A 23,239-nucleotide genomic window follows, 5' to 3' on the forward strand; every position below is an offset into this window, starting at 1 on the left:
TCACGTTCACCCTCTCGGTCACAGAAGCCCTGAGACTTGCAAGAGCAGTTTCCAAATCCTCAGTACTCATCTTGCTGGATCTGTCTGCTGCTGTTAACCCCCAGATCCTCCTGTCCACCCTCATAAAGATGGGCATCTCAGGAACCGCTCTCCAATGGTTCAAGTCTTACCTCTCACTAGGTCTTTCAGGGTGTCTTAGAGGGGTGAAGTTTCTAAGTCACAACTTCTTACTACTGGGGTTCCTCAAGGCTCAATGCTTGGACCTCTTCTCTTCTCCATCTACATGTCATCATTAGGATCTGTCATTCAAAAGCAAGGCTTTTCTTATCACTGCTATGCTGATGACACTCTACTTCTCATTCCAACCAGATGATCCGACGGTAGCTGTTCGCATTGCAGCCTGTCTGAGAGATATTTCTAGCTGGATGAAGGACCATCACCTTCAACTTAACCTTGCTAAGACAGAACTGCTTGTGGTCTCAGCCAACCCAGCACTTCATTATAACTTCTCTATACAACTGGGTTCATCAACCATAACTCCTTCCAGTCCTGCAGATTTGCCTTATACAACATTAGGAAGATTAGACCCTTCCTATCAACTCCTTGTCCAGGCTCTTGTTCTCTCCAGACAGGACTGTTGTAATGCTCTCTTGGTGGGCCTTCCCGCATGTACTATCAAGCCTCTGGCAACTGATCCAGAATGCAGCAGCGAGAGTGGTCTTAAACGAACTGAAAAAAGCTCATGTTACACCTCTTTTCATCAGTTTACACTGGCTACCATTAGCTGCTTGCATCAAATTCAAAGTACTGATGTTTGCCTACAAGCACCCTCCAGAAGCTTGCGTTCTGCAAGTGAACAACGCCTTGTGGTGCCATCCCAAAGAGGCACAAAATCACTCTCACAGACATTTTCCTGGACTGTGTCCAGCTGGTGGAATGACCTCCCTATCTCAATTCGAACAGCTGAGTCTTTTGCCATTTTAAAAAAAAATGTCTAAAGACACATCTTTTTCGCCAGCACCTGACAAACTAATACTAGCATTTACCTATTCTATTCTATTCTATTCTATTCTATTCTATTCTATTCTATTCTATTTTAAAAAATAGCTATGTGTACTGTGCTAACTGAGACTTGTCACAGCACTTGCACACTGTTGCTCTCTCGTTCGTCTGATTGCTTTGTTCTCCTCATTTGGATAAAAACGTCGACTAAATTATTAAATGTAAACATATATTTTGCTATTTCAAATAAATGCTCTTCAATTAACTTTATTTCTGTTCCTCAAAGAAAAAAAATGCATCACAGTTTCCACAAAAATAATAAACAGCAAAAAACCTGTTTTTATTATTTATAATAATTAGAACCTTTATTAATTAATAACTGAGCACCAGATCAGCATAATGATTTCTGAAAGAACATGTGACACTGAAGCTGGAGTAATGGCTGCAGAAAATTCAGCTGTGCATTACACAAATAAATAAAGCAAAAAAAAAAAAAAAAAAAAAAAAAAAATTACAATAGAAAACAGTTATTCTAAATTGCAATAATATTTCACAATATTATATTTTTGATCAAATAAATGCAGCCTTGGTGAATGTATAGGCCTATTGGCTATATAGATTATTAACTTAAATATTTAATAATCATACTTTTTATTTGACTTGTAAAAACTGCAGGCAATATTTAAAATTGTTTATAACATTCTTTAATTGTATAATTATGTATTATATTCATACACATATGTAAAGAGAAATACCTATAATTTGTATTGCTAGAATTTTTTTAAAATTATTATTAGTGACAGCTGTGTGTTGTCAGTCCACATAGATTTTACTGGCTTCTTGTTTCGTCATGAGTTACAGTGGTCTGTTTTTGTTCCATATAGACTCGTGAACATCTCATTGCACTCTTGGTTTTGCCCAACCTTTCCCTTTCAATGTGCATAAAGTGTGCACATTCTTAAATAGTCCAGTAGATGGCGACAAAGTACAACATCTCGTTCACCACTCATTCACTGCCTGTCCTAATGAAACACCTGTCAGCATGTGTGTGATTAAACCTGCTGCTCGCGCCAGCATAGCTATTCCTCTGGTGTAGGTAAGACAAAATGCACGCTCATCATATTTATCAAGACTCAACTTTTTATGTAGTACAGTAGCATAATATCAAAAACAATGAAAAAAAGATTTAGTGTAAAGAAGATACACATCTGATGGTCTATTTTCTGGGAGTTTGGTAAACCTAGAGTGAATGATAAAGGAGAGAGACCAGGTGCTGGCAACACGAGGCGTCCAGGACAGTTGGTACAGGGCAGTAAAACATGAGACGCAGTGTGTGTGTGTGTGTGTGTGTGTGTGTGTGTGTGTTTGTGTGTGAGAGAGAGAGAGAGAGAGAGAGAGAGGGAGAGGATGGAGAGAGAGAGAGAGAGAGAGAGAGAGAGAGAGAGAGAGAGAGAGAGAGAGAGAGAGAGAGAGAAACAAATAATGGGCGTAGATGAATATTTAGCCTGGACTTGTCCCAAACGACTAATGAAACACCGGTTTGCAGGTATAATTCGTTTGGATGGACACATGCACCCCCATAACATAGGCCTATTTCACAACACAACTTTGCTTTTTTTTTAAAAAAAAAAAACATTCTTACACGACAGTTTGTCCAGAGAATGAAGTAAAATACAGACGACTGTTAAAAAATTCAACACTGGGATTCGCCTTCCAAGTTTATCTGAACTTCCCATTGGGCGTAATGGGAAGCGCCGCCTCTAATTATAAGCGCATAAAGAGCCAGTGCGTCGCGAGCGCCTCTGATATCAACAACCGAGTGGATGGAGTCATAAGATACAAACATTTTCTTTGTGTGTGAGCTCAGATACGCTATACGGATAATATCAACCGCTGTCAGACAGGTTCTGCTGCTGTCGCTGAAGCCGAAAGTCAACGGAAAAAGTAAGTTTGCTGATCCCTTCATTTGAGCGCGTGTCAGCGCACGAGCTCCTGGGAAACTTAAAGTGACGCCCTATATTGGGCACGCGCTGCGTTGACAGAATAGGCATACACTGTTGCCATAAATATGAAAATAACATTGTAATATTAAAACAAATAAATAGGACTGATATTTATGTTACGGTAATGATTTAAATAAATTATGGCAAGTTTGTATTGGATTTCCAATCGGGTGTTTGATTACATCTTAGTCAGGTAAGTTTCAAAAGTGGTGTAAATAATTTACTGCAGCCTTTGGAGTGTTCGTCAGCTGTCTGAGTTTGGTTTGTAGTTTATCTCTTAGATAATAGCAATACAGCACTAAAGCATGATTTTTGTAATATTATCTGTTGTCTGATATAGTCATTGGCTAAACTGACAAAATTCGGTTTTGGGAAATCTATCTGAAGGACCGCCTTAAAGCTGTGTGTTGCTGGTCCAACATGGTCTACTATCTAAAAACCTGCTCCAAAACAGTTACCGAATAGATTTTCCAGGAAAGTCTCTAAGAGACCCGTTTTGGTCCCTTGTTAGGGCTGTTCTCAGGTAAACAGTTGACAGGTATGGAGGTGTTTTGAACATTAAGCGTTTTCCGATGTTGATGGTGTTTCTTATGAAAGTTTCCTGAATTCTGTTATGTAACTCGAATAGTTTTGGTCAGACTGGAGTGTTATATTCTCCCTGTTGTCCAGGATTACTCATTGTTAGTGTGATTTGCTCAGATCATCAGGCTCAGACTGGCATCCAATGTGTCTCAGTTGATTAATCATTTGCTTGCAGGTGTTTCTTGTCTATTTGTGTGCTCATTTTATTTTGTAAAGAACATGCATAGTGACGGATAAATATTTCTTATTTTGTAATACGCGTGTCTGTATCCTAAATTTCCAGCAGTGTTGCTGAAGGGTAACACTCTTGTGTTCTTATATGGGCTTTCCTAATGCAATGTGTAAAATGCACCATAAGGTGTTTGCTTTTTTGATCTATGTAGTTTCTGTTGAAGATTATGTGGTTGTTTATGAGAGCTTTTGCATTATGTTGTCCTTCTGCTGCCTATAGGGCAAAATGATAGTGTTACACAATCTGCTCTTCCTGGAATATGCCATTGACTTATAAGGGCCATTCTGAGCACAGAGAAAGACAGAAATACACTAGTACTATTGCGTTGGTCTTTAAAATGGATTTCTGATTAATTGACCACAGCTTCACCACAGGCATGGGGAAAGATGTGCAAAGAAGTAGCAGTTGTGAGAAAACAAATAAATATGAGAAATTAAAATATGGGAAATGAAGCAAATTTGAAAGTGTTAGAAATAATGAAGGGAATGTGAGGGGGGAAATCAAATATGAGCATTGAGCAATAAACACAATTTTGAGAAATAAAGTCACAATTGTGAAAAAAGTTGCAAATTGAGTCGCAAATATGAGAAATTAAGTCACAATTGTCAGAAATAAAGTTGCATTTGTGAGGAAAAAGTTGCAATTAAGAGATCGTTACATTTATGATAAATAGACAGTGAGAAGTTGCAATTATCAAAGTCGCAATTATGAGATTTACATTTAGCAGTTGCTTTTATCCAAAGTGCCAATGATGACAATAGTTACGGTAATAAGGAATAACGTTGCAATTTTATGAAAAAGAGTTGTGAGAAATGGAGCAAATTGCAATTCTGAGAGAGTTGCAAATTTTGAAAGCTAAAGAAGCAAATATGAGAAATAAAAATGTGAGAAGTAGAATTGTGATGTATAAAGTCGCAACTGTGAGAAATGAAGTTGCGGTTGCCAGAAGTGAAGTCGCAATTGTGAGAAAATTACAGTTATCATCAATAAAGTCACTATTGTGAGATATAAAGTAACAACTGTGAAATATGAAGCTGCACAGAAGTTCATGAGGCGGACCAAGGAAATGACAAACAAAAGGGCCAACACATGCTGTCAGAGCCTTTCTGAGCCTTTTAGGTTATTCCCAGTATTTTGTGATTTTTACAAGATCATATGACTCTCAGTGGAAGTTCAGTTAAAAATGGCTTGACTCCAGTTATCCACAGATGTGAATGCTGAAAGTTTATCTGCTGCACTTCGGAGTCCATCTCTCAAAATAACACAACCAGGCCATTCCTTTTGGACTGCCGTGATCCTCTCATATGTTTCTTGTGGGTAGTAGATCACAATATGACACGCTCAGAAAAATACAAGCTTTTTTGTGGAATTGCATGCATTCTTCTGTTGGATTCTATTTCACATTCCCTCCAATTTGCAACACTGATTCGCTTAAGGTGAAGGCAGGGCTGTTCACGCTAAAGCAACCCTACCGGCTGGTTGATAAGCCTCCAGCTGGTTCATGTGGAAGCAATAATGCTTCTCATAGTGGTTTATAGTTTTTCACGATCCATCTGAGAACACCTGTATTTATAGAGTTGCTTCATGGCGTCATTTGATATCTTCAGAGGATTGATACTAAAAGTGTTGAACGGTTTATATTAATACCCAGTTGACTGGCTCTGTTATTTTAATTAACCACAGATATGTAGTTTTGCATGTCATTGTAAAGGTTACTAAGAGTTTTCAATTTGTAAAATGGCAGTGTATGAGACCAAAGAGTTGACCTAAATCTCTTCATTCTAGCGAATACATGGTTTGCAGTTGGCCATCCTGTTGTAGTGTAACGGAAAGACTAAAATCCAGAGTAAACAAAGCTTTTTGAGTTGAAACCATTTGGGTGTGTTGACATTTGACCTGCTTGTCTGGCGCGGCATCATGTTTAAAATCTTTAACTTCCTCCTCCATATTTCCTTTATAATCCTTCCTTCTGCTCCCAGTAGGTTAGAGAACGTTAGAGGAAGTGGAAAGTTGTGGGTTTGTTATCGTAAGGATCACATCCTCCATACAACAGGATCAGTTATAGATGCTGCCAGAAATCTTGATGTCTGCAGGGTACAGTATCTGACAGAATCTTAGAAGAAGAGGAGAAGAGGAGTTCTTAAGTCATATTTATGGAGAGATGAATCTGTTTTAAAAGACTAGGATTATTTACCCCAGGATTTCATTAGCCTACTGCTGAGGCTTTGAACCTACTGTACAGCTATAGAATCACACCATGGTAGAACTTGAAACTTGAGACCGGTCTATTCTGAGCAGGAACCTCCAGAATGTTTCTCCATGTTATATGGGTGCCCATGTCCGCCTCGGAGTGAAAAATAAAATGGGTAAAAGCAAATTCTCATTTGTCATCTTTAAAGCAGGATAGTTTCTGATTGGCTGTCAGTGTTTTAATTTTAAGTGATTCCAACAATTCAAACAATTCCTCTGTGTCATTATCATTATAGTTGATGTGTGGACTTTCATATTCCAATCGAATTAGAATGATACAACTTTATAGTTATCATTATCGTTATCATTCTTGGTGTGAGCTTGCATTCAATTTAAATTTTTCAATTTAAAGAATTATAAAGTCATATAAAAAAGTCACATTGAGGGATTATCACCCAAGTCAAAAATACAATGTAAAAGTAGCAATTGAGAGAAAGTCGCAATTACAAGAAAAGTCGCTAACGAAGTCGCAATTCTGAGAAGCATTCACAATTACAAGAAACAAAGTTGCAATTGCAGGAAACGCAGTTGGAATTATCATGTAATGTTGCACAGTCAGTTGCGATCAATTGTGAGAAATAAAATCGCAGTCATGAGAAATGACAATAATGCAAACTGAATCGCAATTATGAGAAGTACGAATAGTGAGAAAGTCGTACAGTAATTTTAAGATATAAAACAGTGATAATGAGAAAGTCGATTACCTTTTCATTTTTTTTTCTGGCAGAAATGGGCTTTCATAACATTAATACTGCAATACAGCAAGATTTAGTGAAGTGCAACAAGCTGCTTTTAGTTGATGCATAGTTTTCTTTCAGATGTCTTACAAATTTCCAAATGCAACATGGCCTACTGTCATTATAGCATACTTTCTTACCCTACAGTGTATTCAGACTTTGTTCACATCAGTTTTCCTCTGAAAATCTCAATGTAAACGCCTCACAATGCATCTTTTCAAATCTTTGTTTTGAACAACAACACACAGTATATAGCAGTTATATATCTAGTGGGAATATTCGGCCTGCTGTTGATTTTGACTTTAGGGATTCCTGGTTACTCATCATGGGTGTTTCCCAGTTCGCTGTCACTCGAGCAAATCGCTACTAAACACAGTACACTAGAGAACTCATTATGGGTTTGACCTACATCTTCCCCTTCGTTATGCCCTAAAGTATGATAAGTTTTGCCATTTTGCGGCTTGCAGAATTTGTTGAAACAAGTGATTCTCAGGATCCATGATCCCAAAATTGCTGATTTTGCCTCTTTGCTTTTTTTTTTTTCTTTCTAGATGGATTGCTATGATAATTACTTGTTAAGAGCTATATTTTAGTTAAGAGCTATATTTTGAAATTCTAAAAACTGTTAACATTTAAGCATTTATGTGGTCCAGAGGGGCTGCTTTGAATTCTTTGTCCACCACAAAGCAGTAAAAAGTGCACAAACAGGAAGGACTTGGACCTCATACAATGTCAGATATCCTGCCTCTGGAACTACTGAGCAAAAAATCACACATAGCAATTTTTATGAACCCTTATTTTTGACAAATAGGAAAGTACTATTTTTTTTAATGCACTTTTGACTGTACTGGAAAAATTCATAGGGAATAACTGTCCCTGTAAGGAAATACCATTTAAGACTCCTATTTGATTTGCTTTATTTCTCGGGTGTTCTTGCAAAAGTATGCAAGCATGTCAAAATTATTTTCTTTCGTACCTCTTGTGCAGGAATAGCAATGACACTTTAAATTGTGAAACATCTTTGTTTCAAGTAGAGATGCACCATTACTGTTTTTAAACACTGACGAGTACCAATAAATTTAAATAATCTGTATTATTAGCAGATAATTGATCATGTTACCAATATATTATTTCAACTGATGTGTTTTGCCACCAAACCAAATCTATTGTATGTGTCCAAAGAAAAAGCTTTCCCTGGTCCTGTATTCCTTCAATCTACAGTTGATGGCATCAGCTACGCATTATGTTTGTTTCTTAGGTCAGCTGGCTAACAATTACGTCACCTAAACCAGTGTAACCAAACTCTCCAGTTACTTTTGTTTGCCTGTACTGTAGTAGTCTTTTACTTCAGGCAGTAAACTACTAATGCATATTGACTCAGTAGGGTGTACTTTCCCTACGAACATAAATTGACTGCTTGTTTTCAAAATTGAATAAAATAAGAAATGTTTCTTGAACAGCAAATCCGCATATTAGAATGATTTCTGAAGGATCATGTGACACTGAAGACTGGAGTAATACATATACATTTTAAATATACTCAGATAGAAAAGTTATTTTGAATTGTAGTAATATTTTACAATATTACTGTTTTTATTGTGTTTTTATCAAATAAATAAAGCCTTGGTGGACATAGTAGAGAAGGTCAATTCCCTTTGTGTGCTCCTGCAGGTCACATGAATAATATTAGTGTTGTAGGAATGTTGGCTCCTAGGAATTCCAGTTTGAAGTGGTGCCGCTTTCTGGTGAATCCACTGGGACACAGTTGAACCCTTTGATGGTTTCTCAAAGCTGAAGCTCCTGCAAAGAGATCTGTCTAGTCCTTATGCTGAAAGACTGCAGGTCTGAGCTGTCGGAGTCAATTTGCTTGGCGATCACTGTGACTTTAGCATATGCTAGTCTTCAATGACTATTAATGATAGACAGGATGGGCAAATGTGCATGATCCTGTTGAAAAATATATTGAAAGCAGTGGCAAAGGGTGTTAACTTGAATTCCACTGCTTGCAGTTGTGCCATCTTTTGAGTGGCTGTTCCTAGAGACACAATATGATTTGTAGTTTCTAAATGAGGCCTGTCTTGTGGTTTTTTCTTATGATTTTCTGCCAGGACAACTTTCCTGGCACGTCTTGCTTCAAGAAATATTCCTTACTGCCTTTTTAGCATGGTTAAATTTAGCAATGGGAACTTTCCCACACTGCACTGGCCGCATTGACCATTGGTGACATGTAAAATCTCACTGCTCTCGTTGGTCCTTGGAGAATTGAAGGACCAGGAATTTGGGTCATACTATATTTTTATGTGTGTTTTTGATGGTAAAGGAGCAGTGAATATGGTAATAAACAGTGGACGTGGCTGCACAAATGAATCAGGAGAGAGCAGCTAATGCCACTCTGCAGATAAATGAGAAGGTCTTGCCAGCTGCCAGATTTGATTAGGCTGCTGAGACTCAAGTGACCCTCAGGAGAGAAAGATGCAGGACTGCTATTGGGCTCAAGCTTTCGACAAGTCTGCTCACTCGTTCAGATGACCTGCTCCGACACGCATTCAAATCATTCACATGTCACTGCGCTCTGGTTTCACTCCCAAATCACCTCTTGGTTTGCAACTGGAAAACGAATTGATTTCCTCAACCCATCCATCTGAAGGACGCATTGAGCAATGCATGATATTGTCGTTCCCAACCTATTTACACTCCTCTTCTCAGAAATTTTTGAAGAATGTGCTGGCGGCTCTTTGTGTATGAGAATATTTTCTGGCTCACAGGTTGTCTACAGCTGGGCCAATCTTGGTGTCTTGATTCTCATTAAACATTCCTTTGTTCTGTCCCGTTTGCTCTGCATGCATTAATCCATCAAGCACTCGACTCTGAGTTAACGTGACTCTTCTGGCCTATTTTACAGCACATGCCAAGTGTTTTTGTGTCACTCAGCTAAAAATCTAGAGCATTTTCATTTAATTTACCAGACGTACTTCAGGACAGAATGCACTGTTTTTACCAAGGCATTGTCTGTTGGTCCAGATTGACATGTACATTGCTATTAGGTATTTGTACAGGTGGTTGACTTTGTCCAGCTGTTGACTAGTATTTTTAAGTATTTATTTATTTTATTTTATTTATTTTGTGTTTTGTTTTTATTTTATTTATTTTCATTATTTATTTTATTTTATTATTATTTTATTCCAAATATGATATCCCCCTTGGATGGGATACCACATTTCCTAGTCAATGATAATTGCAAACAATATATATATATTGTTTGCAATTGTCAAAGCAAATTGTTAAAATTATTAGGAAAAAAATATTTATAAGTTGATGTTTGTTTTTGTTGGTTTACTTTTATGTATTTGTATTTATGTATTTGTTTTACTGTATTTTTTGTACTTTTTATTTTGTATTATTTAGTGATATTTATTGTTTATTGTATTTAGTTTTATGCATTATACCAAATTATTTGGTGAATGTGATATATATATATATATATATATATATATATATATATATATATATATATATATATATATATCTATATATATATATAATATATATATATTATATATATATATATTTTTATCATTTCAATTTTCACAATTCCCAGTTTAAATCCACCTGCTTTTTCTGAAATTATGTAGATGTGTATAGCCCTAATCCTTATAAGGACTGTGCAGTTTTATTGATATAATTGACCTTTATATACAAACCACACTGACAGGCTGCAATCAGAGCCCTAAAGCAATAAATGAATTTACACAATGTGAACAGCCTACCATTTTTAGTCATTTCACAGCACTGTATACCCATATATAGGATGTTTTTTTCCACATACGTATGGTTAATTGCAAATCATGAAATTTATGGCACTTTGGTCCCTGTGTAAAAACAAATAAAGCCCTCTCTTCCTTTTCTTTCCCCAGTCTTGAAAAGTAATGCCAGCACCAACCAACCCCTGACTGAACCCCTTGTCCACAGAGGGAAAGAGTGAGATAAAATAGGAAGGATGGGGGAGACTGAGGACGAGCGTACGTCTCAGGCCGGCCAGCTGTTTGAGAACTTCGTGCAGGCCACTACCTGTAAAGGCACCCTGCAGGCCTTCAGCGTCCTCTGCAGGCAGCTGGAGCTGAACCCCTCTGACTACAGAGGCTTCTACAGCAGCCTGAAAGCTGCCGTCACCTACTGGAAGGTCAAAGGCCTCTGGGGGAAACTGGACAAGAGAGCAAGCCACAAGGAGTACAGTAAGGGCAAAGCCTGCGCGGATACCAGAGTAAGTCTGTAGAGCTCTAGACATGTACTTAAATTCTCACACTATTTAGAGGAAAAAAAACTTAAAAAAAGGTGTTTTGAAAGCTCACTTGGAGATTTTAATTGTTGTATAAGATGACAAACTTGTTAGTTGTATATTTATGGGATTCTTTGGCTTAAAATGTCACTATTTGCTGCATAACTAAATAGAATTTAAATAGCACCAACAACTCATTTTCATATCCATATTTGTTAGTCAAATGACTTTTTCCTGATAAAAATGGCTGAGATCGCTGTTGCGATGGCTGTTTTGGCACTGCATCTTGTGTTCTTTCTATTTATAAAAGGAAACAGGAAATGAGGATCAGCATCATTTAGTTTAAGCCATTTTTTTCCACTGCAGTCGACCGTTGGACTGAAGGGTCAAAGGTTAGGAGGTCAGGGTTTTTGTCTATCTAGAGTTCATTTAGAAAAGATTTTACCTCTAGAGATGACCTAAAATGCTTGTTTAAGAGATCTGAATCATCACGTTAGCATTAGCAATTATGTTTGACTGTAACAATACGCCACTGAAATCCCATACAAATGATTTTCCTCATCAGAGTGATTCCGTAATGTTGCTTTAACTCACGAGAATGGCATGATCTCAATGTTGGAGTGCCATACCATGCTAATCTGGGCTTACTTTTTGTGGAGCCTGCATGCTAGCAAGTGTTTGGGCTGATATTAATGTGTTAGCTTGGGAAAAGAAAGTTGTCTTTGTTTAACTCTAAGCTCAGGGTTACTGTAAAAATCTGCTATGCATTAACTAGACCACTGTGTTATTGTGTAGGTGTTTGTGATCAATGGAAGAGTCAATCTCAGGTCACTTGACTTAGCAGACGTGTTGAGATTGTGCTTGGTGCATTTTGCATAGTGGTTTTGCCTGTGAACTTACTGACCTCATTTGAAGCTCGATAAGGTGTTGAAATAATTAGAAACCTTAAGGAATATTTGTTTTGCAGTGAAGTGTCAGTTTAAGAGGATTAAATGATAATCTCTGGGGCTTTAGCTATTTATTTCTAGTGTTTTAACTCAGTCTATGCTATGATTATTGCTGTTATTTTTGTTGTGGAGCAAGTCGTAGTTTGTTTGCATAGGTTTGCATTGTGAACTTAAGGTTTATCTCACACAAATTTGTTGACTTATTTCACAACAACAGTATTGAAGGAGTAGTTCACCTAAAAATGGAAACTCTAAATGAATGTGTAAATGAACTTGGGCTCTCATGTTCCAAATATACAAAAATACAAAAGCATCAAACAGTTCATGCAACTTGTTTCATTCACACTGTGCACAGCTGTCAATGATGTTTAATCTTGATGTCACAATATCATGACATTTAGCACCAAATTTTTTTGTTTTCAAATGGATGCGGAGAGCAAGATTTACAATAAATAACGACTTAAATCCAGTTTGTTGTTGATAATCGGAGTTATTATTGTGCTTCCCAGACGTGCCGCATTTTCAGATTGTTCTATGCCAGTGGTCTTCCAAAGACAGTAAGATTAATCCTAAAGCTTGGCTTTTGAATGCAGGTCAGCATTGCTCTGGCACAGAAACACCTTTCTAAATGTTTTCAGAAGTAGTAATGTAAGGACACAGAAGCCTACGGTGGTATCTGAAGCTGAGAGTAGCGCACACTGACTCATCTTACAGGAAGTTGGGATCATCGGTCAAACACTAAGATAAAGAAATTGTGGTTCATGTAAAAGCAGTTTGGTTGGTTGCACAAAACTAAAGTTGTTCATGTGCAAAGGAGAACATACAGTAACATTCCTGAATTGTTGAATTGGAAAAATTAATTCCTCTTAAAGGGATAGTTCACTCAAAAATTAAAATCCTGTCATTAATTACTCACCCTCATGTCATTCCAAACCCATAAGACCTTTGTTCATCTTTGTATGAATTGCATATGTAAGCTTAAAGAGTTCATTTTATAAATGCATCTTGTTTAAACACCTCTAATGTGAAAATGATTGCCATATGTGGACATAAATGGTCAAACTATTACATTTCATTTAAATTGTCTTTCCATCTAAACACCACCAGGTTAGTGCAGCAATTCATTTTGTTCAATATCGTCTTATCTTTCCATCTAATCACAGGTAATAAAAGTGTGATGAAAGTGTTTTTGCCATTTTATGACCACTTTTGAACCAGCCTTTTATGGATATGTGAGTTTGTGCACCATATTAGGTCAAGTAAACCATAACACTTGTTTTTCTTAGAAACTACAGTCATAATCCCTGCTTTGTTGAGAGAGACAAGTAGAGACGTCACCTAGTCCTGGCTTGTGTTTGAACTTGCATGGATTGGGTTTTAAGTGACAAGTGGGGAGGTGAAATGATACCATTTGATTATGCCAGAAGAATTGGCATGCACAAATTGGTTTTGATTGGTCAGGAAGTTGACATGTTTTGGAGTGAGTCTTTGCTTCCACTTGTAGACGATCTCCATGAAAAATGCCAGACAGTGTTATTTAAATAAGTCCTTTAAATTATGCCAAACTTGTTTGTTTCCACAGTGTCTCATCATTGGTGGCGGTCCCTGTGGCTTTCGGACTGCCATAGAGCTGGCTTTGCTTGGTGCCAAGGTGGTGGTGATTGAAAAAAGAGACACCTTCTCCAGGAACAATGTCCTCCACCTTTGGCCTTACACCATCCAAGACCTCAGGGACCTTGGAGCCAAGAAGTTCTATGGAAAGTTCTGTGCTGGATCTATAGACCACATCAGTAGGTCGAATCTGTTTTCATACCAACCAGAAACCAAAATTTAGTTACAGATACTCTTCACTGATATCCCTTCTAGTCATCGAGAGATACCATAACAGGAAAACAAGATATGGTTTCGTCAGATGTTGCAATCACATGCAGGGCTTTGCGTATGAGCATTTTTTATACACAGTGATGTTATTTTTCTTTCATGCTCTGCCAACTGAACCTATTGTAAGTCTGATATGTTCCTCTTTATGGTCCCTGAGATGGGACCAATCCAACCCAACCAAAAGAGATGTAAAACATTTAGAGTAGCTGGGATTATGCAAATGTCTTTTTCCATGCTTCTCTCTTTAAAAATACTGGCTACTGGCTGCTGTCTGATAGTTTAAGTTCATGCTGCACAATGTGTATATGCATACATGCCTAAAATTTTAAGCTTGTGACTTTGAGAGTCAGTTGTTTATGAATCAGACTGCATTGGTCACGCTGTATGATTTTGCAAGCAGCCGTTAAGACTGCGCAACAGAAATGTTTTTTAATGCATTTAATTATTTTTGTGCCTTTTATTTGTTCTTTTGTTTTATTTTGTTCTGTTTTTTGTTTTATTTTATTGTTATATTTTTTGTGCTTTTGTTTTTTGTTCTGTGCTTTTTTTTTTTTTTTTTTTTTTTTTTTTTTTTTCACCCAGTTTTTAATCTCATCACATTTGATTCCAGTTTTTTAATCTCCTCACATTTGATTCAACCTCAGACACTATCAGCTAGGCATATGACGGAATGAAATTTTCATGTTGCCATTAATTGCTAATGCTTTTATCACGGTATTGAAATTTAGTTGCAAAATAAATACTATTAATACTAATAACAATTGTAATATTTATAACCTTATTAATGGCATTACTGTCAGTAAAGCAGATAGCCATGAGTTTAATGTTGATTATTTTTCTATAACATTGACATTCTGTTAGGCTATAGAAAACGCTTGAGGGAGTTTAGTTTTTTATGATGTTTTGAAAACTGTTTGTGTATAAATTTTTATTAATAAAATATAGCCTATTATGCACAGGACAGCAGAAAAACCCAGAATAGCTATAAACAAGCTAAAACCCAATTTAAAGCGAAACTGAAAGTATGGGCTCACGTACTGCTCTCATTCAGCACAAATCAAACTTTTTCCATATTCACAATGTATTTGAAGCTACACCATAATATATATTAAATGAACTGGGCTTTGTACGTTCCAATATCGACAGAAAAAAATCATAATGAACAAAAATGTGTCGCAGTGGAGTGAACCGGGGCTCACGCTGTACGGCATAGACTACTTAAATTGATTGTGTTGCATTTTTATCTGTATTGGTGATTCTATTTTTTATTTTAATAATGAACAGGTTGAGCTGTTTGCAATGAATATGTGTGCATGAGACACCGGCGCGGTCAAATCGCGGTATTTTAAAGGTGACCATGATTAACAATATTGTGCATATTCATTACCGTGATATATCGCATTACTGAATTCCGGCACATGTCTAATATCAGCATTACTGTAATGGCCTTGTACCAGCACCATCACATCCTCAGTAATAGTACATGACAAAATGAACAGTATAAATGTGTTTCCTTCCTAGTGGAACTGATGGTGACTTTCTTCTATTTTCAGGTATTCGTCAGCTGCAACTCATGCTGTTAAAGATTTCTCTCATTGTTGGGGTTGAGGTGCATGTCAACGTGGAGTTTGCCAAGCTTCTCGAGCCACCTGAGGACAAAGGCACTGATGGTAATTGGCAAATCATCATGACATCTAGCTTTGAGGACTACATTGAGCATAGTGTCTCTTAGCTCACATTTACTGTCCACAATACATCCTGACAGACCTAAGACGCGTGGATCACCCAGACATCATCATCATCATCATATAATCCCACACAGCCATTAAATTACTATAAATATGTGAAAGACAGCCCGTCACCTGATTTCTTTAAACCTCATGTGGTCTGGAAATGGTTGGGTAATCATTACCTTATGTCATTATCTTATGTCATTTCTTGGCAGATTTACACACCCTTTTGCAAGTCGCCCTGCTACACGCATATCCCCACAGACACCCAGGACATTATGTTTAGGAATGAGATCACAGACAGAAAGAAGCTGTAAACGGGTTTTCAAATTTATCTACTCATTTTACACTCTGGGCTATTTTCCTTGCAGCCTATTTAACAAAGCTGGTTAGGGAATGCTCATAATTTTCTGTTTAAAAGTGTGATTTTAACACCTACAATAGGCCTAACATTGGTTGAATGTCAGTTTACCCAGGTATTGTTGTAAGTTCCTACTTCAAGATCCTAATAGATTTATGGAAGCAAAAGTAGGGCTAAACCAGATCATGAAAACTGACACCTTCCCACTATGTACCCTTGATGCACACACACGACTGATACCGAGATGGTTTGTGTCGTTCCTCCACGTCAATGGCACTCACCAGTCTGCAATGTGCAAATGATAAACTCTCAGTTCTGTACTATATATAAAGTCAGGGGTCATTAGGGTATATAGCGCCTCTCCTGCTATGCATTGCTGATCAAAAGAGCATCATTGGCCTTATGTCAAATTATACAGGCGTCACACATGGATGGAACATGAAGGTTGTGTTTCCAGATACACGTAAGCTTTTTTCCCTGGTGGCTTCACACACTGAGTTGGCTGTACTTTTGAAGCTGCAGTAAACAAAAGAAAGGCCAAATTATTTTGTTTTCCTTTGAGCCTCTTTGACCAGGTGTCTGCATTCCAGGGCCTGGATGGAGGGTGGAGGTTCGGCCGGCCGATCACACCGTCTCAGAATATGAGTTTGATGTGATCATTGGAGCAGATGGAAGGAGAAGCACTCTTGATGGTAAGCAAATATTTACAGTTTATATAAAACTAAAAATAACATTTTCCATTTCACCCTACATAGTTTCTAAATGGCTTGGGTTTAAAATGGAGGCGTTTTTCTGTTCCCATAAATCAATTGAGGTTAATTATACATTACAGTATGTGTGCATCTTAACTTATCCTCCCGTGAATGAAGGAACTCTGTTTGCAATGAAATTATCATATCTTTTAAACAAACATATCCTTCTAAGGAATCAATATTAATCTTGCCTGAAATATTCCTGGAACTCAACTGGCAGAACCTGATGGTTATGGTCAATGCAAAGGTATTTGCAAAGGCAGCATATATTTGCAAATGATGGCCAATTTCAAGGGTTTTATTCCCAGGGTATTTACTATATATCTTTATATATATATATATATATCATATATATATATATATATATATATATATATATATATATATATATATATATATATATATATATATATATATATATATATATATATATATATATATATATATATATATATATATATATATATATAAACAACGCTATTAACAGAAACGTTCAAATACTGATTCTGCTCGGAGTGAACCAATTTTTTTTCCTTCTCGTTTTAAAAACGAAACTAAAGCCTACTTTAATTAATTCTGCACGAATCCAAATGTTTGCATATTTGCGAAGTATCTGCATGCTAACCTTCTATTAAACTATTGGCTTTGTTCTTCACTCGCATTATCGATGTAAAGCATCATCCTTCACATATAGGCTACAACAGCAGTGAGGCCTGCGCTGGTCACACTGAATGGCACAGACTGTAAAGACAGACTATTTAAATTGAGCAGTGTAACTTTTTATGTTTCTGTATTTTATATTGATAATGAACAGCCTGCGATGTCAAATTAGCCAAAATTAGTTGTATGTGAATGTGAGGCACCGACACGATCACTGCATTGTTTTCCCAACTAGCTTTTGAAAAAAAAAGGAAACCGCTTTCTGCCAAGACGTTTTTTTCCCTTGAACTTCAGAGCGCGTTATTATCTGAAACTCAGCACATTTTTTTTCTTTCGTTTTGTCAATCTGTTAATCATTTAAGTGAAATATATTTTGTCTATAGGCGTATATATTTCTTTTTATGTAGCCAATATAGTTTTATTCTGTTTTCTCCGTTCAGAGAAATGCTGCAGGTGCGTGATGTGACCTTGTGTGAATCTGTGTTCTACACCGGTTTCAAACAAAAAGCTGCATATAACCTGCCATTCATTTTCACTTAAATGTAGGCTTCATGCTTGGCGGTTCGTGACATATCCTCTGATAAACTCTAACGCCTGTGCATTGCCATTGTGACTGATCAATTTACAGCTGAGCGCGGGCATTTCACTCGTTGGATGCATCAGCGTAACGTTTGCATAGGCCGTACTATGCTGTCTGACAAACTATACAGGTCCTTCTCAAAAAATTTGCATATTGTGAAAAAGTTCATTATTTTCCATAATGTAATGATAAAAATTAAACTTTCATATATTTTAGATTCATTGCACACCAACTGAAATATTTCAGGTCTTTTATTGTTTTAATACTGATGATTTTGGCATACAGCTCATGAAAAACCAAAAAATTCCTATCTCAAAAAATTAGCATATTTCATCCGACCAATAAAAGAAAAGTGTTTTTTAATACAAAAAAAAGTCAACCTTCAAATACTTATGTTCAGTTATGCACTCAATACTTGGTCGGGAATCCTTTTGCAGAAATGACTGCTTCAATGCGGCGTGGCATGGAGGCAATCAGCCTGTGGCACTGCTGAGGTGTTATGGAGGCCCGGGATGCTTCGATAGCGGCCTTAAGCTCATCCAGAGTGTTGGGTCTTGCATCTCTCAACTTTCTCTTCACAATATCCCACAGATTCTCTATGGGGTTCAGGTCAGGAGAGTTGGCAGGCCAATTGAGCACAGTAATACCATGGTCAGTAAACCATTTACCAGTGGTTTTGGCACTGTGAGCAGGTGCCAGGTCGTGCTGAAAAACGAAATCTTCATCTCCATAAAGCTTTTCAGCAGATGGAAGCATGAAGTGCTCCAAAATCTCCTGATAGCTAGCTGCATTGACGCTGCCCTTGATAAAACACAGTGGACCAACACCAGCAGCTGACATGGCACCCCAGACCATCACTGACTGTGGGTACTTGACACTGGACTTCAGGCATTTTGGCATTTCCTTCTCCCCAGTCTTCCTCCAGACTCTGGCACCTTGATTTCCGAATGACATGCAAAATTTGCTTTCATCCGAAAAAAAGTACTTTGGACCACTGAGCAACAGTCCAGTGCTGCTTCTCTGTAGCCCAGGTCAGGCGCTTCTGCCGCTGTTTCTGGTTCAAAAGCACACGCCTGTGCACGGTGGCTCTGGATGTTTCTACTCCAGACTCAGTCCACTGCTTCCGCAGGTCCCCCAAGGTCTGGAATCGGTCCTTCTCCACAATCTTCCTCAGGGTCCGGTCACCTCTTCTCGTTGTGCAGCGTTTTTTTGCCACACACTTTTTCCTTCCCACAGACTTCCCACTGAGGTGCCTTGATACAGCACTCTGGGAACAGCCTATTCGTTCAGAAATTTCTTTCTGTGTCTTACCCTCTCGCTTGAGGGTGTCAATGATGGCCTTCTGGACAGCAGTCAGGTCGGCAGTCTTACCCATGATTGCGGTTTTGAGTAATGAACCAGGCTGGGATTTTTTTAAAAGCCTCAGGAATCTTTTGCAGGTGTTTAGAGTTAATTAGTTGATTCAGATGATTAGGTTAATAGCTCGTTTAGAGAATCTTTTCATGATATGCTAATTTTTTGAGATAGGAATTTTGGGTTTTCATGAGCTGTATGCCAAAATCATCAGTATTAAAACAATAAAAGACCTGAAATATTTCAGTTGGTGTGCAATGAATCTTAAAATATATGAAAGTTTAATTTTTATCATTACATTATGGAAAATAATGAACTTTTTTCACAATATGCTAATTTTTTGAGAAGGACCTGTATTTTGTACAGATTTTATATTGTTTTGGCATTTAATTATTTTGCCCAAAGAAAAACATTGGATTATGCAACAGACATGCAACTCGTTGTCTCCATGCAGTTAATTAATAAACCATCGGTATTGACCCTTTTCATGCTATATCCGATATGCCGATGGCTTTAAAATAATCAAAAATCGGCCGATAAATATCGGCGGCCGATAGATCGGTGCATCCCTAATTTTTTATATAACTTCGATTGTGTTCATCTGAAAGAAGAAAGTCATATACACCTAGTATGCCTCAAGGGTGAGTAAAACACAGGCTAATTTTCATTTTTGGGTGAACTAACCCTTTAATTTGGGGGTGAGGCTAGGGTTGCCCACCCCACTTACAACTGCTGCTTCTGTCTCTAATTTCTTGACAAGAATTGTAGTTATTTAGATGCAGAATGACATTACAACCACATCAAACAGGAGACTTTTCAGACGCGCACTCCACTTTGCCTTCATGATAGGCACTAGTGAAAAAGCATGTGGAGAAAAAGTAAGGTGACGAGGAGCTTTAGTAGAACATCAGTGAACTGTGGACAGATGAGATGTTTCAGGTCATATGTCAGTAAAAATTTATTTTCCTGTCCTGTCAGCTGTTATACTGTGCACAAAATTAAAGCACGAAAGAAACTACGAGCATGCTGGTTATGTTGTCAGTTAAGTCATGAAGTTACCAAAAAGGCGATTAACACTGCCTTAAAACAGCATGAATGTAAGTATTTGTTATATATGAGTCACATTTAAGAACATGTCTCTGAAATGCAGTGGTATTAAAACTGTCCTGGAGCACCACATTGCGTGTTCCTCATCTAACACACTCGATTCAACTCGACAGATCATTAAAGAGACCTGAAGTGGGTCAGAAAAGGTAAAGAGTTGTGATAAAATATGATACATGTCAGATCTGCGTCACGTACAGCAGCAGCAGCTCTTAAAGTAATAGCAGCCAAATAACCTAATAAGCAGCTGCTGTGATGTCTGTTGATCAAAGAACAAAAGAAAAAAAAGGAAATCAATCACTTTTGTAGCTTTAAGGATTCATCTATATTTAATTTAGAATTTACGGTTTAATAACTTTGTTAAAATTGCTAGCTCTCAATTAAACTGTAATGTTAAATGGTTATAACAATGGTTAAACATTATGAAAAAATAAAAAAAAATTCAAATTGAATTAAGAATAGAGAAATCCGTAGTGTTGGTATCACTGATGCTCGCTTTCAGTCATAAAAAAGATGCCACTAAACAAATATATATATATATATATATATATATATATATATATATAAATATATATATATATATATATATATATATATATATATATATATAAATACTTATGTAGTTTCTACATTAATTTGAAGATTGCATGTGAAATTATTGCAATATAAAAGTATATTTAAAAACTTGGTAATGTTAGGTGGGATGTTGTGGTATATTTTTGTGTTTTGTTTGCCAGACGTCATATGGTGGCTCAAACTAACATCTTGGAACACTATATCAGAAAAATACACTGTGCAAATGTCTTAGTGAATGGCACATACTGTATTTAGCACTTTCAGACTGGAATCTTTTCATCTTATGAGATTTGGCTCTCTCAAGCATAATAAACCTGCTAAAAGGCTTTAACATGCTCACTCAGTCAGGAAAATTGCCCCAGTGACTCCAATTTCCTAAAACTCTCTGTCCTACATTCAGTCTCCCATTCCTTGAGTACGCGGGTCAGCTCTTTGTGTTTGACAGGAAGCTGGTTAGCTCACTACAGCAGGGGTGGAGCGGGACTCCTTTCATTGCTTCCTGCTGACACAGTTAGTGGAGTTCAGAGACATCGAGCAGAAAGGCAGATCCTAGATCAGACTTAAATCGGCTCTCCAAGTTAGAACAAGAAACCTTTGAACCATGCTGTGCTAAGTTACACCCAGACTTGACACATGAATTGTTTTTATGTGGGATAGTGGTAGTAAACAAACACTTGGTGTACAAGTGTTACCTTGAAAAGAAAATATATTATGTTGCTTTTTCACACAGAAGGGTGCAAAGACTGTATTGTGTAATTTGTTGTTATGAAAACGCTTTTGTTTTGCACAGGTCAGCATGACCTGAAAGGTCTTGCACTTTTATTTTTGCAAATATACGCTGCCTTAGCAATTGCCTTATCTATTGATCTAAAAAAAAAAAAAAACAACAACAACTGTTAACTGTTTTAAAGCACCTTGTGTCTTATCTTATCTCTGCAAAGCATTATGTTGCTCTCTACTCCAGGCTTCAAGAGAAAGGAGTTCAGAGGGAAACTAGCCATTGCCATCACTGCAAACTTTGTCAATCGCAACACGACAGCTGAGGCCAAAGTAGAGGAGATCAGCGGAGTGGCCTTCATCTTCAATCAGAAGTTCTTCTTGGAGCTCAAGGAGGAGACAGGTGTGGTGAAGCGATGAAACGTTCCTTAATGTTTCTAAAATACCAATTACATAATACGAATCCTAACACATTATTAGCATCAGTGTTTAATGGTTCCACTCCTTAAAGTGAGCAAAACTGCATAGTAATCCATTTTGAATATGCCCTCATCAAAGTTAATAATAGAGCTTAATTCATCGTACACAACACCAGCTACAAAACAGTCGCACAATCACGCTAATAGACCTCATTTATCTTTTGTACAGGCATTGATTTGGAAAACATTGTCTATTACAAGGACAACACACACTACTTTGTCATGACTGCAAAGAAACAGAGCTTGCTGGACAAGGGTGTGATCATCAATGTAAGTAAATAATTTCAGTTAATATTAAATGATTTTATAGATTTGTGTATTCATTTGTAAAGCATGTACACGTCATTGTAATATTTGTCGTCATGCTGTTTAGTGTTATTTAATTTTTCGTTTAGTTTTATTTTTTTATTTATTTTTTTGACTTCTTTTAGCAGCAAGGTTAGGATTAGAGTTGGTCTTTAATAACTATTATAAACTTAATCTTCAAACAATGGTCCACACCATTATGTAAAAACAAGCATTTGTGTGTCCTATGGCGAATATTAGTCATCCTATGATAGACATTACAAAGTCTTTTGCTCTCTGAATGCATTAGAGATAACTTTTTCACGTTTATTGTGAATAGAAGCACTATCAGGAAGCTTTGTGTTGGCGTCTCTGTCAGACATGGAGTATGATACAGGATGTTACAGCACAGCAGCTGAGTGATTGAAGCTCTTTGAGTGTTTGGAGTTTGTCTGGAGTTTTAAACTCATGCCCTTGAACAGCAGCCCCAGTACTCACAGTGGAGACCGTAAAATCCTGGCTCATCACTCCAACATAATAATGATGATGATGCTGCTGGTGTGCAATCCACTTAACTTTAAGCTACTTGTTGCATTCAAATGCCCTATTTTTTGACATGACTTGCTAGGGTTGTTTGTGATTACTTAACATCCTGCACGTGCACCTAAAACTGATCTTAGTTATCACAGTGGTCCTAAAATGTATTTAGATGTATTGCATGAAAAAAAAAAT

General features: G+C 37.1%; 1 protein-coding gene across 7 annotated transcripts in view; it reads left to right on the top strand.

The window, feature by feature from the left end:
- Nucleotides 1-2,781: 2,781 nt before the first annotated feature.
- The window catches only part of mical2b (microtubule associated monooxygenase, calponin and LIM domain containing 2b), a 54,273-nt gene continuing 33,815 nt past the window's right edge, over nt 2,782-23,239 (top strand). For 3 of the 7 annotated variants that reach the window (XM_042753711.1, XM_042753715.1, XM_042753716.1), the window contains exons 1-7: nt 2,783-2,946; nt 10,721-11,067; nt 13,612-13,819; nt 15,464-15,580; nt 16,592-16,693; nt 21,991-22,146; nt 22,392-22,492. In XM_042753711.1, coding sequence (XP_042609645.1) covers nt 10,804-11,067; nt 13,612-13,819; nt 15,464-15,580; nt 16,592-16,693; nt 21,991-22,146; nt 22,392-22,492 — 948 coding nt within the window. In that variant the 5' untranslated portion in view covers nt 2,783-2,946; nt 10,721-10,803. Of the gene's footprint in view, nt 2,947-3,051; nt 3,199-3,414; nt 3,544-10,720; nt 11,068-13,611; nt 13,820-15,463; nt 15,581-16,591; nt 16,694-21,990; nt 22,147-22,391; nt 22,493-23,239 lie in introns of those variants that run through there. The other 4 variants (XM_042753718.1, XM_042753717.1, XM_042753714.1 and 1 more) reach the window with 4 other exon arrangements.

The sequence above is a fragment of the Cyprinus carpio genome, chromosome B25 (assembly GCF_018340385.1).
Source record: "Cyprinus carpio isolate SPL01 chromosome B25, ASM1834038v1, whole genome shotgun sequence".
NCBI classification, from domain to species: domain Eukaryota; kingdom Metazoa; phylum Chordata; class Actinopteri; order Cypriniformes; family Cyprinidae; genus Cyprinus; species Cyprinus carpio.